The sequence below is a fragment of the Adiantum capillus-veneris genome, chromosome 10 (assembly GCF_014529385.1).
Source record: "Adiantum capillus-veneris isolate H3 chromosome 10, ASM1452938v2, whole genome shotgun sequence".
NCBI lineage: Eukaryota > Viridiplantae > Streptophyta > Polypodiopsida > Polypodiales > Pteridaceae > Adiantum > Adiantum capillus-veneris.
Window position 1 is genome coordinate 118,231,360 of NC_140940.1, and position 18,813 is coordinate 118,250,172.

General features: G+C 41.7%; 1 protein-coding gene and 1 pseudogene across 1 annotated transcript; both read right to left on the reverse strand.

Moving 5' to 3' along the window:
- Positions 1-3,279: 3,279 nt before the first annotated feature.
- LOC147449523 (uncharacterized) lies at positions 3,280-5,051 on the reverse strand (annotated as a pseudogene).
- An 8,495-nt stretch (positions 5,052-13,546) lies between these two features.
- Positions 13,547-17,417, reverse strand: LOC147449524 (uncharacterized). The gene has a single exon (XM_086521960.1). The coding sequence runs from the start codon at positions 17,223-17,225 to the stop codon at positions 14,616-14,618; it is 2,610 nt and encodes an 869-aa protein (XP_086378086.1). The 5' UTR covers positions 17,226-17,417; the 3' UTR covers positions 13,547-14,615.
- Positions 17,418-18,813: the final 1,396 nt, after the last annotated feature.

Sequence of the window (18,813 nt, forward strand, 5' to 3'; positions counted from 1 at the left end):
AGTAGAAGAGATAGGCAGTTGGCACTTGTTCATAGTGATTTGTGTGGACCTATGCCTAACCTATCTCTAGGGGGAGCTTCTTACTTTATGACATTTATAGATGATTACTCGAGGAAAGTATGGTTTTACTTTCTCAAGCACAAGGATGAAGCGTTTAGTGTTTTCAAAACGTTTGTGACACTTGTGGAGAATCAGAGTGGCAAGAAGCTTAAATGCTTATGCACTGACAATGGTGGAGAGTATGTTTCAAAGGCCTTTCAGGACTTTTGTGAGTCAAAAGGTATAAAACGTGAACTTACTGCTCCTTACAATCCTCCTCAAAATGGTGTTGCTGAGAGGATGAATAGGACCATACAAGAGAAGGTCAGAAGTATGTTGTCTAATGCACAACTGCCAAATGGGTTTTGGGCTGAAGCTGTATCAACAGCTGTTCATCTTGTAAAATGGTATGGTCAGGCAAAATGCTCTCATACAAGCATCTCAGAGTCTTTGGCTGTGAGGCATATACTCACGTTCCAAAGGAATTTAGGAACAAACTTGAGCCAAAGAGTAGAAAGTGCATCTTTCTAGGCTATGGTAATTATGGTGAGATGGGGTACAGACTTTGGGATCCCGAATCCAGAAAGGTTGTCTGCAGCAATGATATTCACTTTAATGAATCCAAATATTATTCTAAACCAGAGAGGGTTGAGGAGATTAGAAGAGTTGTCTTCCAAGAAGATGGACCTGCACGTGCAAGACAAAATGTCAGGGCTAAAGAGGAGCAAGGACAGGATAGAGTGGAGCCACAGGTTGTGGCTGAGCCTGAGCCACCTATTGTGCGTAGATCTGGACGTATCACGAGACCTCCTGATAGGTTTGTTCCATCTATGAACTATTTCATGTTAACTGATTCAATGAGCCTTCATGTTACAAGGAAGCAGTGCAAATGAAGGACTTCGGGAATTGGCAATTGGCCATGCAGTCAAAGATGACAGCTCTGCATAAAAACCGGACATGGAAGCTAGTTAAATTACCACAGGGCAAAAAGGCTCTACCCTGTAAATGGGTTTACAGGTATAAGATCACCGCTCATGATAGTTAGCCAAAGTACAAAGCAAGGCTTGTTGCCAAGGGCTTTAAGCAAGAACAAGGCATTGACTTTGATGAAGTCTTCTCTCCGGTGGTCAAGATGACTACATTGAGATGCTTTCTTGCATTGGTTGCCATATTAGATTTGGTGTTGCACCAAATGGATGTCAAGACAGCGTTCTGGCATGGTGATTTAGATGTGGAAATTTACATGCAGCAGCCAAAAGGGTTTGTTGAGAAAGGCAAGGAAGATTGGGTATGGCAGTTGTTAAAGAGTCTTTATGGCTTAAAACAATCACCGAGGGCATGGTACCATAAATTCCACAAGTTTATGCTTTCTCAAGGATACAAACGTAGTGAGTTCGATCACTGCCTATATACAAAGAAGGCTAAGGATGGTAGTTGGCTGATCCTTATTTTGTATGTGGATGACATGTTGATTGCTGGCAAGCACTTGGAAGAAATTTCGGCTTTGAAGTCAAAGATGGCAAAATCGTTTGACATGAAAGACGTGGGTGAGGCAAGTCATATACTTGGTATGCGCATTGAGAGAGACAGATCAAAGAAGTTGATTTGGTTATCTCAAACAGAGTATATTGACAAGGTTTTGCAACGTTTCAATATGGAGAAGGGAAAGGCATTGAGTGTTCCATTGCCACCATATGTGAAACTTAGCAAACAAGATTGTCCTGTGTCTGAGGAAGAACAGGCTGAAATGGATAAGATTCCATATGCGTCTGCAGTGGGTAGTTTGATGTATGCAATGATTGCTACTCGCCCAGACATTGCATTTGCAGTGGGAGTAGTAAGTCGATACATGTCAAACCCAGGCAAGAAACATTGGGAGGCAGTGAAAGGAATATTGAGATACCTGAAAGCTACAAAGAGTATGCGTATATGCTATGGGAGTCAGGAGCTAAGTGTAAAGGGTTTTACAGACTCAGATTATGCAGGTGAATTAGACAACCGAAGGTCTACGTCAGGGTATGTCTTTACATTGGCTGGTGGAGCAGTATCATGGCGTTCTAGATTACAAGATTGTGTTACTCAGTCTACTACAGAGGCTGAATATGTTGCAGCATCAGAGGCATGCAAAGAATCAATTTGGCTTAATCGACTAGTAACAGATTTGGGAATCAAAGAAGAGATGCCTGTGTTATATTGTGATAGTCAAAGTGCTATACAATTGGCTCGCAATCCAGTTTATCACTCAAAGACAAAGCATGTGGATGTGAAGTATCATTTCATCAGGGAAATGCTCGAGGATAAGCAACTTCAGCTTGTCAAAGTTCACACCACAGAAAATCCTGCTGATCTACTTACAAAAGGACTTCCCTCAGAGAGCTTTGCGCATTTTCGCAAGCAGTTAGGTGTAGGGTAGTACATCACTTCTCTACATCTCTTGTATATTAGCTTGTATAGTAGCTTCTCTCACACTTAAAGTACCACATTGGACTTTAAGTGGGAGGTTGTTGGGGTATAAAGCCCAATGTGGTCGCCCAGGTAAGTGGGCGGGCCGCTAGGTATGTACACATATTCTTTTGTAAAAACCTAATAAGAACTCACTATGCTCTACACATTACAGTAGAGCGAGTTCACCATATCATCGTGCTCTTCTTCTCGCACTCTCTCTCGCGTCGCACTTCCGCTCGTACTCCTTCAGTCCTTTGAAAATCCATTTGATATAAAATAAGTAGACACCTTGTTTCCAAGCTTTTTCCCTTGTAGCAAAGAGCTACCTTATTTTCATCCCTGTAATGACTTTCAAAAAGACTTTCAACAAAAACTCATCAAGATGAAACATGACAGTCACAAAAAGTGTTAGCACAACCAAAATCAACTTTATGAAAGAAAGATAACATTATCAAGGGTGGGCTTGAGAAGTAGAAAAAACTCTTGAAAAGATGGAGGGTATTCCAAGAGAGGTTCAAAATGTTCCAAGCCTTCTAGTCATGAAAGAGGCTCAAAATACCAATACCTCCAAAAGTTTCTCTTCGAAACAATACTACCTTCCACAAAAGGGTGCTTGAACATCATTTGGTCGACAAAAAGACATAACCAAGTTCATACATGTGCTTCCACAAAAAGGAGTCTCAAAGCATCCACATAAAAAATACTACCATCCACAAAAGGTGTTCGTTGGCCAAAAAGACATAACCATGCCCATACATGTGCTTGCACAAAAAGGAGTCTTGCATCCACATCAAGTCATACATCAATGGTTGGCATCCCTCCTTGAGTGAAGAGATGTCTATTTGTATCACGTTTCCAAAGCTCCATTGCATTTGAAAGGTCCAAATTATCTCTACCTTCAATGGCAATTGTCATCAATGCATTCAAGCTCTCTATCTCTAGTCGATTCCTCCGTTTGGTTTTGATTTTAGTGCAGGCACTAAATCCCCTCTCACAAATTGCACTACTACAACATTGTAAAAGAGCAATTTGAGAAAGCTTCAATATATTAGGGAAAACATCTTTCCAAGTGGCATTATTTGCAAGCAAAGAAGCCATTTCAACAAGGCTCATTTTGGAGATATCAATGCCGGCTTGGCGTTTGAATTTTCTAAACTCAACCTTGAAGGCCTCCCCATCAAGAATAGGAGCAAATGACACACTTCCAACCCTTTTGGAAAAACCATAGAATAAAGCAATCTTATCACATTATCATTCCTGTAATCCTTGAGCAATCTCTCATGCATAGGATGTTGAGATGGAACCAATATTTTGATTGCATTCAAAATGGAATTATCAACAAAGCGCTTTTCAAGGCATTCACAAAGTTTCTTTGCATACTTGAATTGAAAATCTAAAGCTTTATGCAAATCCACACCTTCAACATCCCTTGTGATTTTTTGACCAAAAAACATGTCTCCCTTCAAGGAGGTCCTCAAAGCATGCATGTAACCATTGCTTGCACCATAATCGGGCATGATAGGGTATCCACCAATACCTCTTTGAGCCGCATTCAAGTCTATGACACGCTCATCCAAGTACTCATCCTTAATACATAGGATTGTGCTTGTAACTATGCCATGAATGGTGGTCACATCTACATAGTCCTTTTGAAATCTCAAGCTCAAGTCCGTTACCTTTTGCAAGACATCGGCAAGAAAATGCATAGCATACAAGCGTTCAAAAGTGCTCAAAAAATCATACAAATCTTTGCGTTCCTTCTCCAAAGCGACAAGCAATGCATCCATTGACTTAAAATTTTTTGTAATGCAAGCATGACGACTAAGCCAACGTATCTCAAAGATACGTTGCACCTCACAATCAAATTCCTCTTGTAAACATTTCAAGGCATCCATTCGATTTGAACTACTTGTAAAATAGTTAGCTATGCCATTCACAAGAACATCAATTCTTTTTGCAATTTTTTTTTTCTTACTTGTGTCGGATGTGGCTAGATTTGTGCGGTGTGCAACGCAATGTGTAGACGTTAACATTGGATTCACCTTTTTAAGGAGTGTAGCCACTCCTTTTTTCCTACCCACCATTGTGTTGCAACCATCGGATCCAAATGCAATTAATTTTGAGAGATCCAAATTAGACTTCTCTAATTCAAGCATGATGGTATCAAAAATCCCCTTTGCGGTGCTATCATTGGTGCGAATAATGCCATAAAATGCATTGCAAGGCATAGATCCATCCTCTAAATAAGAAAGGTACATAACCAAATGGTGATGAATGGAAATATCCGTGGACTCATCCACCACCACTCCAAACCATGGACTCTCCCGTACCTTTTCTAATGATTCATGCATTATGGAATTTGCACTACATTGCAACATTTCAGAGCAAGCTTTATCATCATTATAGAGGCTTGTCATTGATTTCACATCCAAATCCTTCATTAAAGCAAGCAAAGAAGGATATAATAAAATTGACAAATTGTTTCTCCCAATAAAGTAAGCCGCTTTGAACAAGTTAAGCAAGGAGTCTTCTTGAGTTGCATGCATCTTCTTCAAACCCTTTTGCATAGCCGGTTTTCCAAACACTAATGCATTTCGTGCATACCTATGGCATTGTGTGCGTGCATGGCTAAGAAGGTTACTTGTTTTGAAATGTTTAGATCCTTTATTAGAATAACTACATCGAGCATGTGGATACTCTAGGCAATATGTGCAAAAAAGTCTTACCTTTTTATCATCATACACAAGCCAAGGTTTAAATCGGTCCAACCATTCATCTTGCCATAGCTTTCTACGAACCTTTTTCTTATCCGACTCCGTACTAACCTCTCTTATATTCTCATTATCAACATCAATAACAATGGTGGAAGATTTCTTACTGGCCTTCTCATCAATTCTTGCCTTTTTTGAAGCTATCTTTGTCAAGGTTCCATATTGCACCAAAGAACGTTGATTACTCTTTCGGTCCATGGCACTATACAAAAGCACCGCAACAAATCATTTAGTTTATAAACATCTTTCTCCACTTGTAAAACAATTAAAATTTCACATTTGAAGAGATTAAAATTTGAACAAAATCAAAACTAATAAACATTCTAAAAATGAATACTTAATATAAACTAAAATTTGCGTGATATGTATGCAAATCTATAATATTATTAAGCATTTTGACAAATGTTCCATTTTATAAGTCCATGATGGTGTGGTAGTTGCACTAGTAAGAGTAGTAAGCTAAACAATCATTTGAAGAACTATCCAAACATCTCTCACCTTGAGAAGAATATCACAAGGTTTCATTAATTTACTTTTTCTTGATGGTTTTAGCAAAAGAGGGCATGTTTTTTCTTTGAGGTGCTGCCAAGCTTGACAAAAATAGACACTTAGATTTTTTCCTTTGTAAATCGTGGTGCTGTCAAGCTTGACAAAATGCTAAAGTTCACTGAGGAGAAAAGGGTGGCCACATGGGATACTCACAATGTTTGGGAAAAATGTGTCTTAGCTTAATATCGTGCGGTTCTCAATTTTGAAAATGCCGATTGAAGGCAAGGGAAAAAAAGAGAAATGCCGTCCCAAAATAGAGAAAAATAATGCAAAAACCCTAAACATAAACTTAATTTCCTCTTTGAAAATTCAAGAAAAGGAATTTTGTAGAATAGTGCAAAAATCCAAAACATAAACTTAATTTTCTAAAGTTTTCTCTCAGCAAATTCAAGAAAAATAATTTTATATGTTTGAAATTATGATTTTTCGCGAATACTGGAGGCTGGAGCGTACCTTCTGCCGTTACAGGAGAACTGGAGGCTGGAGCAGCTCGCAGCTATCTCGTGGATCTTCACCTTCTCCCCCTTAGGAGGCGAGACTTTGCCCAATGCCACCTGACTTGCCTCCTCCGCCTCTATTTGCTGCCCTCAGCCGCTGTACGCACTTGCCTCCTCCGCCTCCGCCTCTGTACGCACTGAGCAGTGAGAACTCCTAGCTCTTCCCGTGACTCGACGCACGCTGCTGCATACAGCACTGGCCAAAAACGCTGGCGGCTGAGGAGTCAAGACTCACAACGGCCTGTATAGTTGGCTGTCATACTGGTAAGGTCAAGGCTCAAGCACTAAGCAGTAAGCCGTGGACGGACCCTGGACGGTGGTCGTGAATCGTGATGATAGCTATTAGCACTCTCTCTCTCTCTCTCTCTCTCTCTCTCTCTCTCTCTCTCTCTCTCTATCTCTGTGTGTGTGTATGTATGTATGCGAGGCAGCAGGCTCGAGTTGACTCCTGAGAGGCTGAGACTCGAGATGTCTAGATTGAGCTCGCTCAACAATGATGGGGGAAAGCTGATATGGGTTTTGCGATGGGAAGTTGGGCTGCAGGCTGCGTTGTGTGGTTCAGTCTTCAGACTTCAGTGGAAATGCTTTGGCGATGGTGTGAATAGTGACCGTGTGAGGCTTGAGCACTGGTTTGACTGATTCCTGAAGTGCAGCAAAAGTTAAAACATAATTTTCATTTTGAAATTTGGGCTGTAAGGTAGCGTCGTAGCTTAATGACAGTATTAACGCTCACATATGTGAGTTGTAGTTTTCAAATTTCAGTCCATGTGGCATGGATGATGGACAATACATATTTGAATTTGATACAAAATTGTTTATCTTTGAAATTTGAATCCGAGTCCCGACTCTTCAATCTCCAGAGGCCAACTCTTTCTCTCTTTCTCACATGACACACACACTCATATATCTATATATATATTTATGTATATAATCAGACTTCCTCTTCGCTTATATACAAAAGGGAAATCTCTTTTTTGTAGAGATTTAATAAGGGGATTTTCCTACTTCTTGCTAGGCATTAAGGCATATCTCCTTTTTGAGCAAATATGCACCTCTACCATTTTCCTTTCGGAGACCACTCCAAAGGGCAAATTCACTTTGCCAAACGGCACGAATGTGAACTAAGACACATTTTTCCTGGACACTACTGATAATAACCAAGAGAGTAGAATGAACATTGATAACTTTGATTTTGCACATGAAGGTGCTAATGATGATGCCCCCATATTTGTTAATTATCTTGTCACTAGGTTGCAACAAGCTATGGGCAACCCCGCTTTGCAAGCCAAAGTTACTCAACAACTTCGTGCTTAGGGAATTTCCTTTCCTCTCCAAGAGGAGAGAGAGCTTAGGATGCCTCTTGATGAGACCCCCAAAAGAATACTCTCTTCCATACGAGAGGAGGAATCCAAAGATCAAGAAAGTAATGCCTAAATTACTCTGAAGATGTGGCTCCACGAAGAAGGCGGAGTAAACGATTGCCAACTCCTCCCAAGAGGAAACGGTTAACCCATAGTCCCTCTCCTCGTCACTCCAAAACGGAAGAGAGGAAACGAAGGAAGAAAAGGGCAAGAAAGAGGTCACCCTCTTCTCCTTTTTCTTCACCTTTCTCCTCTACCGATGAAAGCTATGGCTATTCTCTTAGAGAATACAAGAGGGGAGGACATCGCAAATCTTACCCTGCATGGCGAAGGTCACAAAAGCTAAAGAAGTTCAAAGAGGGAGGAAAGAGTATCTCTTTTCTCACCTATGATGGCACCTTTGGTGCTACCGACAAAGTATTGTCCTTCAAAATCAACAATTTGATGCGGCCTTTGGAGACGAGGGCTTCACGGAGTCCTCCAAGCTACGCCATGTAGCTATGCAGAAAATCGGCTCGTCAATGGTGGGCTAGCCTTCGTGGCAACGGCAAAGCCCCAAAGACATGGAAAACTCTACGAGTTTCCATCATGAAGCAATTCCTTGCAAGCGATGCAAAGGAAAAAGTGCTCACCGAATGGCGAAGTTTGAGGCTTCTCTCTCATGAGTCTATCCACAAATATGTGGACAATTTTTGGGATTTACATCTCAAGGCTCCCGTCGTGAGAAAGTCATGTCTGAATCCCATGCTCCTCCCTTTGCGGGGGGCATTCAACCTACTCTTCGAGGAGTAGAGACGTACTATTATTGGCCTACCATGAAAGTGGACATACAAGAGTATGTTTCAAAATGTGTGGTATGCCAAACGACCATGTATGATAGAGGGAAGCAACTTGGATTACTCCAGCCATTACCAATCCCTAATTAACCATGGGAGAGTATATCCATGGATTTTATCTTTGGATTACCCAAGTCTATCCATGGGAACACACGAATATGGACAATAGTCGATAGGTTTAGCAAGAAAACACACTTTATCTTTGTCAAGAAGACTATTAAAGCACACCAAATGACAACTCTCTTCATTTCCCAGATTTTCAAACACCATGGATTTCCAACATCCATCGTGTCAGATAGAGATCCTAGAATGACCAATAATGTTTGGAAAGGTCTGTTCAAAAATCTAGGTATAAGATTGAATTTCTCTTCGGCCTATCATCAACAAACAGATGGCCAAAGTGAGATAGCCAATCTTACGATTCTTGATCTACTAAAGACCTATGTTATAGAAGTAGATCAACGCTCACAATGGGAAAATTATTTACCTCTTGTAGAGTATGCGTATAATAATATTATCAATACTTCTACGAGGAAAGCACCTTTTGAAATCATAGAGGGAAGACCTAAAAGTCCCTTGCTACTTAAAGTACATGGGAAGATCTTCGTTGCCAATGAGTATAGCCATGACCTGCAAGCATCTTTTCAAGAGATTAAGGAGGCTATATCCATCTCTCAACTAAGGCAAAAAGCTGTTGCTAACAAGCACAGAAGGACCTTAACGTTCAAAGAAAATAATTGGGTCTTACTTAAGCTTCCTAAGGCTCCATTGAGGCAAACGACGGGCAAAAATCCTACGGGACATCAAAAGTATTATGCTAAACTAGCAAAAAGATACTATGGTCCTTTTTAAATTTTGAAGCCAATCAATGAGGTGACTTATCAACTCAAGTTGCCTAACCATTGGCTCATACAAAATGCTTTTCATGTGAGCCTACTTAAGCCCTACAAAGGAGAGCCTCCAAATGAACCAATTATTAAAGACCCTCCCGAAATTGAAGACCAAGAAGAGGTGCTACAACCCGAATCTATCCTTCGGCATGAAGACAAGGTACTACGACATGGTAAGATTATTGGACGGTATCTTATTAAGTTCAAAAATTATCCTTTTGAAGATGCAAGATGGATGCAAGGAATCCAGCTTAAGGATAGTATGAACCTTGTCAATGCTTACAATGCTACATTAGAGTAAGCAAATGTACATGTTTCTTTTAAATGATCAATGTTTTTGTCTTATAAGACTAATTCTCTCCTTACTGTGCACGAATTAAGTAGTATGCATACTAAGAATCATGTTTGTGATGAGGACGTCTCTCAAACACCATGTAGAATTTGTCACTCTACTTGGGAGGATGAAATGGACTAAAGAGCAGATATGCTTGCGGCAGCTATGTCTCCTAAGCACCAAATGGATTAGTCATCCATCTTTGAATGATGTCGTAGGGCAAAAAGGAATCCTCTACCCGCTAAGACAAATTGACTCATGACTATGGATTTATCTCTTTTACCTCATAGTCGAGGACGACTATGATTTCAAGAAAGAGGTAATGTCATAAAATCTAATATCTAACCAACCCAAATGACTTTCTCATATTAAACTGATCATTTAATGTGGGATAATAAATGAGAACAAGGGTTAGAATATAGACATGTGCTTACGGATCTATCTCAACACGGGGCCAATGGTATAGGGGTCCAAATGAGGAATGGTCTGTCAAAAAGCAAGGTTAAGTAATGGAGCTTAAAAGACCTTAGGGTTAGCTTCATTAAAGAACTCCAATGGTTAGTGTTAAAAGTCCTTTGACCTTAGGTAAGCTAGGGCTGAGCTTGAGGTGGGAACGCGACCTAAGCTTGAGGTGCTTGTCGTGCTTGATGACTAAGGTGCTTGAGGTGCTTGTCATGCTTGATGAATAAGGTACTTGAGGTTCTTGTCATACTTAATGAGCAAGGTGCTTGAGAAGCTTCCCATGCATGGGGGGTAAGGTGCTTGAGTCAAAAAGAGACCCTACAAACTTAATGAGGAAGGTGCTTGAGAAGCTTCCCATGCATGGGGGGTAAGGTGCTTGAGTCAAAAAGAGACCCTACAAAGGAGGGGGAAAGTCTCAAAGTTAGGGGAATCTTTGACTTAACCTCCCACTCACCCAAAGGGCATCTTTTTCTCAAGGGGCACATGGGACACATGTCAGACTCTCCCTATGCTTAGCCACATGGTATGCTTGAATGCTATTGGTTGGGATAAAGAGGGGTCCAATGAACGTCTAGTTCCATCCAACAAATATCTAGATATTTTCAAGCTCTCTCTCTCTAAGGGACAAGGAGGACACTTGTCCAAAGACCACCCATGTACTTGAATGCATGCTGCATGTGGTTGGCTAGGGGGAGAGGGGTCCAATGAGCTTGAAGCATGTGGAAAGGCTAGAACTCGCCCCAAGCAAGCAAGGGGGGTGCTGGGGGAGGGTACACACACACACACACGCACGCGCACACACACACACACACACACACACACACACTCATTTTGTGGATTATTCTCACTTGGTGAAAGTTGAGGAACTCCACCTCCTTCTCCATGATTGTGAGAAGTGAGAGCCTACACCAACACACTTGTCTATGGAATGCAAATCCAACCAAGAACCATGCTTCAATGCTTAAGCTTTCCATCTTCTCCATCTTCATTACTATGCTATTATGTATACTAGCGACAAGAGTGATGATAAGTGAGGAACTATTTCTTTCTCGTATGGAATATTTCTTCTTTCTCTTCCCTATCCTCATTCCCTGCTAGCTCTCTCCACCTTCGAAGGTGTTTGAGGCCTTGAGACCGAGGCTTGGGATAGTTAATGCTTTCTACAAAGTTTATGTTATGCTTGTGATGCATGAATCCGGTCCTCAACTGTTGTCATGTTCTCTAAACTCTCTCTCTTGCAAAAGTATTGTTTATGCTAAGTTAACTAAGTACCATGTTTATGTTGTTACCATCAATTAAGTTCACCCGCTATGCTCACAAAGTAATCTTACGAAGGTGCTTCATCTAATTTCTTAATTCCGCTATTCTCAAAGTTCATAGGCCATTTCCATTACACCCTCAAGTGCCCAAGGGCAAGAGCCCTAGCAAGGTGAACACCAAGTGAGCACAAGGTGTCCCTCTAGAGTGTGACCCAACAGGGGATTTGAACCCACAACCCATAGGTTGAGAGGCCAAAGTCTTACCATTAGGCAAACTCTTTGGGGACCATTGTATACTCTTTTCTTGTAATGCAAAGCTACCATGTTTCGTTTAGTCATGAATGGTTCTTGGTTGTAGCTTCCTTAATCGTTGAAGATCGGTGAAAGTGAATGCTGGTTCAATCATCTCATCAATGAAGTCTCCAAGAACCGTACCTACCAATAGAAGGGAGCACCATTAATCAGGGCAAATGCTATTCACTTACTAGCACATAAAAAAATGAGAGGTTGAGAAGTATTGAATAAATCCAAAGAAGAGTGTTTAAAGCTCAAAGCTAGATGGTTTGAAATGAAAATGACAGAGCTGGAGTTGGAGCAACAAATGCCCAAACTCTCAAGGAAGAAGAATCCAATTGCTCTAGAGGATAAACACTCGTCGGTGACGATTTTGAGCCCGTAAATGTAGCTTTATAGGCTTATGAGGCAAGGCTCAAATTAGATTAAAACTTTTGAACAACGTAGGAAACTATGCTTTGATCTAGTTGTAGAAATAATGCCGGCTATTTTAGAGCAACAACAAGCCCAAAACAAATATCCTACAAGAAATGAGCCTAAGGTAGCTCTAACAGTTCAAGCAAGTGAGAAAAGTAAGGATTCTCTTGCAAAGGAGGATCCATGCCATTTAGAAAAGTAAGGAAGCTCTTGCAAAGGAGGATCCTATGTTGAGGGAAAGTGGAAGCTATGAAAGATAAGAGTGGTGGGCATACTCAAATTGAATTTGGATTGACCATACCAAAAAAGCACTTCCATGAATGAACGAGTACAAGAACAACTATTCCTTGGCTACAAACAAAATTTGGGATTGCCAAGATACAATTCCCCTTGTACACCAAAACATTCTTAAGAAAGCAACTAAGCTTATCCATCAGGCAATCTCTCTAAACATCACCACCAGGTATTCTAGTCTCACCATCTGAGTGATGATCTCTTCTTATCGGGTGTGTGTGTGTGTGCTAATAAGAAGAGGAAAATGGTATAACCTTTCTATCAACCGAGTGTGGTAGATTGGTTATGCCATTTCCCTCTTGAATAACAGGTCTTGAGTTCAACTCTCCTCGTCGGATAGATCTTTAAGGTCTCTTGGGATAGTTTCCTACGACGTTAAAAAATCTCTCTCTCTCTCTCTCTCTCTCTTTCTCTCTCTCTCTCTCTCTCTAGATCAATTGGCCTCTTGATATTGTTTCTACAACATTAATGTCCATTTGAAAAATCCAACAAAAGTCTATGCTTATAAAGTAATTTAACCATGAATAGCCACTGAAGGTCGAGGCAGACGTATAATAAGCTGCCCATTTGAGGTATGGTAATAAGACAAAAGTTTGGCCAACGCACATAGGTAATGTGGAAAACGACAACGATTGAGCAAGGAAGAATACATCAATCCAAAAGATGGAAAGGAGCCATACTTTATGTTGCTGCCCCACAATTTCACACCTACAACTTCATTCATATCATGTTTGGCTAGTGCATGCTTTGACATGTCTGACACAAAGCAATACCTACATCAACCTGCTTAAACTCTTTGCCCAAATAATGATGCAAAAGCCCTAAATCTGACATCACATCTACATATTCCTGAAATGTTCCTCGTCCTAACACTGCACGGAAGCATTACCTACGCAAAAAAAATTCTTTCTTTATCATGTATTAAAATGAATCCTTGATATATATCTCTGATAATGTCCATCAAGACCCCTTCAGAAGATCAACTTTCTGAAGCTGACTTTACATCTTTTTCTCAAAAAAAGGAGATAGAAATTGTTCTACTTGAGGGAAGAAATTCTGAAAACAATAATTTTTGTTATATTTGTATTTGAAAGGAAATTTGTTCCTTCTCAACTAAATTGATTATTGGAGGGGGCTTTCAATTTCCAAGTGGCTTTGGATTAAAAAAATGACCCATCTTTTCTCAAGCATTGCTCCAAAGGGAACGTAGAAGTATGGTAACATGAAGCTTTGAGAAGCAAGTCTGGCTAGCCGAGTCTCGTGGTTTCATCTCCATAGGACCGAGCAAAATAGAGCCTTCTTGCTTTCCTTGCATGTATGGCAAATGGAGCCATTGCAGATGCTTCTTCCAATGAAGATTCGAAGAACGTTGTGGAGGATGTAGAATGGGCTTTTGGTGTGCAAGCCCCAACTTTGAATAGCAATTTCCATGTTGCCAATGACTATGCCAATTTCAGGACATCCTTGCTCATGGCATACTCCAGTAACAGAAACCTCATCGCCCTTTCTTTGGGTCTGGTTCATGTGTATTTCAGCTGATTTGAACTTGAACCTTTCAGATTATCACAATCAGATCTAGTCTTGCTTTCAGCATAGCGACAAGAAATGCACGTTTCAAGCAGAAATGGCCGCATATTCTGCTACCTCATGTAGCTATACAATACCAGGAATGCCGTCAGGGCCATGATGAAACCCATGTGGCTGACACCTTTGTCGTGCCAAAATCAAATGCATGCGGAGATCGCTGCTAATTCCAACAATTCCCACATTCCCATTCTTTGTCACTATGCTTCAAAATGATGGCCCTCTGCAATCCGCATCTATTGCAAAGGGAGATCCTTTACGGTCATTGACTGATCAAAGGGAATTCCACCTTGACCAAGAAATACCATCTTGAAGAAAGTCGCGCACTATTCCAAGTATAAGGCACAATCTTGTTGGTCTTTTCAAACTTACAAGAAGCTTTGTAGTCCTCATTCCCAGGAGCATCTCATACACTTAGCACAAAAAGGGAACGTTCAACAAATAAGAATGCACAACCACCACCAAACAACCCAAATCGCATAAACTTCACCCCTTTTCCAAGCCTGTGGATTGCAATGTCCCCTCATGCACCAACCAGCCTTGAATAGGTTATATCATAACTGGCCAATAACTCCATATCCCTTCAGCTGCTTGAAAGCCCGAGGTCAACTAGGCAAGGCTTTCTGGCAAAGGAGTCGAAAAAGGCTGGGTCTAGCTTGTTAGCGTCCCGCAAAACTCTTGTCATGTTGCTTGAAAGAGTTGGTGTCACTGATTTCGCAATCATCTTTTGCAATAACTCACATGCATCAGAAAGTTTACCTGCTTCTGTCAACTTGCAAAGGAGGCTATTCAAAGCAACACTACTGGGTGTTCTCCCCTTTGCAATAGTTTCTTTGATGACACGATAGACATCAGATAGCGGGAGATCAGCAGCGGCAACCATCTCTTCAATGACAGGAAACATCCTATCCTTGTCTTCTGCTGCTATAAGAGAATCAATCACAAGCTTGTAGCTGATTACATTCGGTTTGCAGCCGCTAAATCGCATTTGTCTGACTATGCTTAACGATTCTGATACTTTACCAAGCTTACGAAGAGCCTTGAGCAAACCATTATACACATACACATTCAAAGGAACCCCTTTCATTATCATCTCTTGAATCAGGGTATACACATCATGAGGGAGGCCCACTGCCCCAAGAATGTTTGTTAAGCTTCCATAGATTACAACATTAGGGTTTGTGCCCTCCATGCTCATCTGCTTCATCAGGGTTAAAGCCTCGGCCACTCTACCTTTCTTGCCCAGCCCATCGATCAATGTGCTGTATGTCACTGCGCTAGGTTCCACACCCAAAGTCCTCATCTCCTTCAAGACCTGTAGTGCTTGATCCATCTTGCTTGCTTTGCAAAGTCCATTCATCACAGAGTTGAACACACAAGGGTCCAATTCACAATTGCTCTTTTTCAAATATTCAAACACTTCAAATGCTTCTGTTACTCTGCCAGCCTGATTAAGCGACACAATCAAGGAGGTGTATGTCACCTTATCTGGTGTACAGCCGCTACCCTGCATTGATTTGAATAGTTCATAAGCTCTGCTAAACTTTCCGGCCTTTCCCAAGCAATCTATCATGGTGTTGAAGGCTACCCTGTCCATTTGTATGCCCTTCTCAACCATTTCTTTGTACAAACTCTCAGCTTCATTAAATCTCCTGGCTTTACTAAAAGCACCGAGCATTGAACTATAAACGATAAGCTCCGAACTTTCGCCTGCTGCCCGAGCGGCTGCAAAATGTTCAATAGCATCATCAAGTCTCTCTGCCTCACAGAATCCCCAGATGAGGCTGCTGCGTGTATGACTATCTGGGCAGTAGCCTTTGAACTTCATATCCTGAAATAAATCAAGAGCCTCATCAATCTCTCCTTGTTTGCACAGTTGATCGATTGTCATATTGTAATTGATTACACTACAATGGTAGCCATCTTTGAGCATCCTTCGGCGAGTCTCCTGCAACTCACGTGTCCACCCTGGTTTTGTTAAGATATCGATCAATAGATTATATGTGAGAAGATTCGGTATCACTCTTTCTTGTTTCATGGTTTGGAAGCCATCCCATGCTGAAGCAGTCTCTGCATTGGCCTTCAAAGCCATAAATAGGAAATTGAATGAGTCAATATCGAACAGAGCACCCTTGCTCCTCAAACGATTAAAGGTAGACAAGGCCGCATCTGGTCTCTTTGCCACACCAAAGCTTAGAATCAAGGAATTATAAGCAGAAGTCCGAAAACTGTATCCCTTTGCTTCCATCTCGTCAATGAACTTCCCTGCGCGATCTGCCTCACCTGCCCTGCATGCAAATTCAACCAAGCCTGACAATGCTATTGAATCCGGATCAAAACCCTGCTTCAGCATTCTGTCAAAAAACTTCCACGCCATGTCTAGCTTGCCAGCTTTGCCGAAGCTGCCAATGCAGATGTTATAAACCATCTTGTCAAGACAAATATCACACTTATCCATGTCACTCACCAGCTCTTGCATCTCATTGATCCTACCTTCCTTGCCGAGAAAATTTAAGAGTGTTTTGAAATTGTGGAGCTTTACTTGATAACCTGCTTTCTGTACTTCTCTATAGCAAGCCATGGCTTCATTCAATGCATGCTCAGTTGCAAGGATATCCAGCAGGGTAGTGTAGGTGTGAAGTTCCAGCTTTACACCAAGACTTCCAACAAGACTCAATGCATCAACAGCCTGTGCCCACATCTTTTCATTGGCAAACATTTGAATGAGAAGGGCTGCAGTGTTCCGACGCATGTCAAATCCTTCTTGCTTCATGCTGCTGAATACATCCGAGAAAGCATGAAAGCATTTCAGCCTGATAAGAGTCAAGAGGAGGGCATCATATGCCTCAGGTTCATGCCTGTAGCCAGGAAGGCGTTGAGCCCACTGAAAGAAATGAAGAGCAATGTCCGCATCAGGGAGCTCATGTGCGAGCACGCGTGTGACATAAAATGGACGCACATGTGGAGACATGGCATCAAGAGCTTCTTTGATAGGAGGGCCCCAGCAAGACTGGCTAGTCAGGATGTTATACATCTTCTCAACATGAGCGAGGGCAGGTATTGCCCTGTCATGAACTTTGTGGGCAATGTCGCCACGAGATGAAAACCCTGTGGAGAACATGACATAATCATTTTTGAGGGGCTCCTTCCGCCCCAGAAACTTCCAGCTTCCTCTTCTGATAAGAGGATACATGTCTGCTTGCCTCCGCCTGTCTCAACCATGGAACTAAGGTGGAAGACCTTCTTCATAGGGAGATCCAAAAACAGGAGAATTTTACCTTCTTCTGCGACGATCGCTCTAATGAGTGTCTTTCAGCTCAAGTGGACAGGAATTTACTGTAGCGTGTGTGTGTGTGTGTGTGTGTGTGAGAGAGAGAGAGAGAGAGAGGGGGGGGGGGGGACCTCAATATCTATCCCACGAATTTTGCAAGACGTCACCGGGAGGGGGCTCAGTTATCATTGGCCGGATAACTGAGGCCTCGTTTGTGGTCACATGGAGATAACTAAGATAGCTCGGTTCTACTTAGCATAGTTGGCAAAGGGAACTTGATAGGACACTCCTCTGAAGATATCGATTCCCATTAACAAAAAAGGAAAAGGCCTACTAGTGCTTGCAAGCTAGAGATCTACTAGTGCTTGCTCAATTGGATATCCCAGCTTGGTTCAATATATATGCATTGTCTAGAGAAAGTCCTGCTGATGCTGTTTCACGACTCATGGATATTGTTGCTAATCTTGGGAATATCCAAGACAATGATGGCAGGGAACACCATGAATGGCTTGAGAACTCCCCTCATATTATGAGGAAGTTTATGGATATGCATGGCAAAAAGCTGCGTAATGATCCCCTTATCAAACAGAGGAAGAAGCATCTACTTCAAGGAGCCCCATCCTTGTCTATCTCACCTCACACCACCCCTTCAAACTGGCTGATCCCTGATGGTCTTGATGAAGAAGAGGTAGCTATTACTGTACAAAACTTCTCCATGAATAGCCCCTCACTTGGTATTGCGAAAAAGTCCTTTGAAACCTACACAGATCCGTATATCCCTGCTCGTCTATTGGAGGTCTACTTGAGTGATGCTATCACAAACCATGGACCCTCGGCAACTTTGCCCTCCTTGCCCCTTTAACTGATGGCCTACTCCTCACACTCATTAATGATAGGGATAAGGAGGCCGTGAAAATCGGGCTGCAACAGATTTTACATAATAACTGCTCTACCATTATTGAATCTTACCTAATGGCCTGCCAATTTTCTATGAGAAGCTTTGAAACCCAAAGATGTAATGCCTCTATGGGATGTCTTCTTGGAGTCAAGAGATTAATTAGTACTATTGACCGGGATTCTAACTATACCACCCAGCTTTGGAATGTGCATTGGTTCATCAAGTGTGGATCTGACCATGTGGGAGAGGGGGATTTTTGCAAAGATGGTAACATACTATGGCTCTGTGGATGATCTTACATAACCTCTCGATATTCTTTCCTGCCCCTTCCCTTAAGAAGTCCATGTTAACTTTCTTAAGATGGATTTCTACTGAAGCCCAGGAGGCTATCAAGGCTTTGTTAATCCATGCCTTCTATCCTGATAAGCTCAAGGATGCAATTAAACAGGTGGCATTGTTCGTGCAGCTGCATGCTTCTAGTAGTAACCTTTCTGACATAGATGCCTTCATTAGAAAGGCTATCTCCCCTAGCAAAGATATGTTGCATGATGGCGGGACTCCTAAGCGGGCCCGGGGAGAGTTTTAGAAACCTAATCGTGGTAGGGGAAGGCA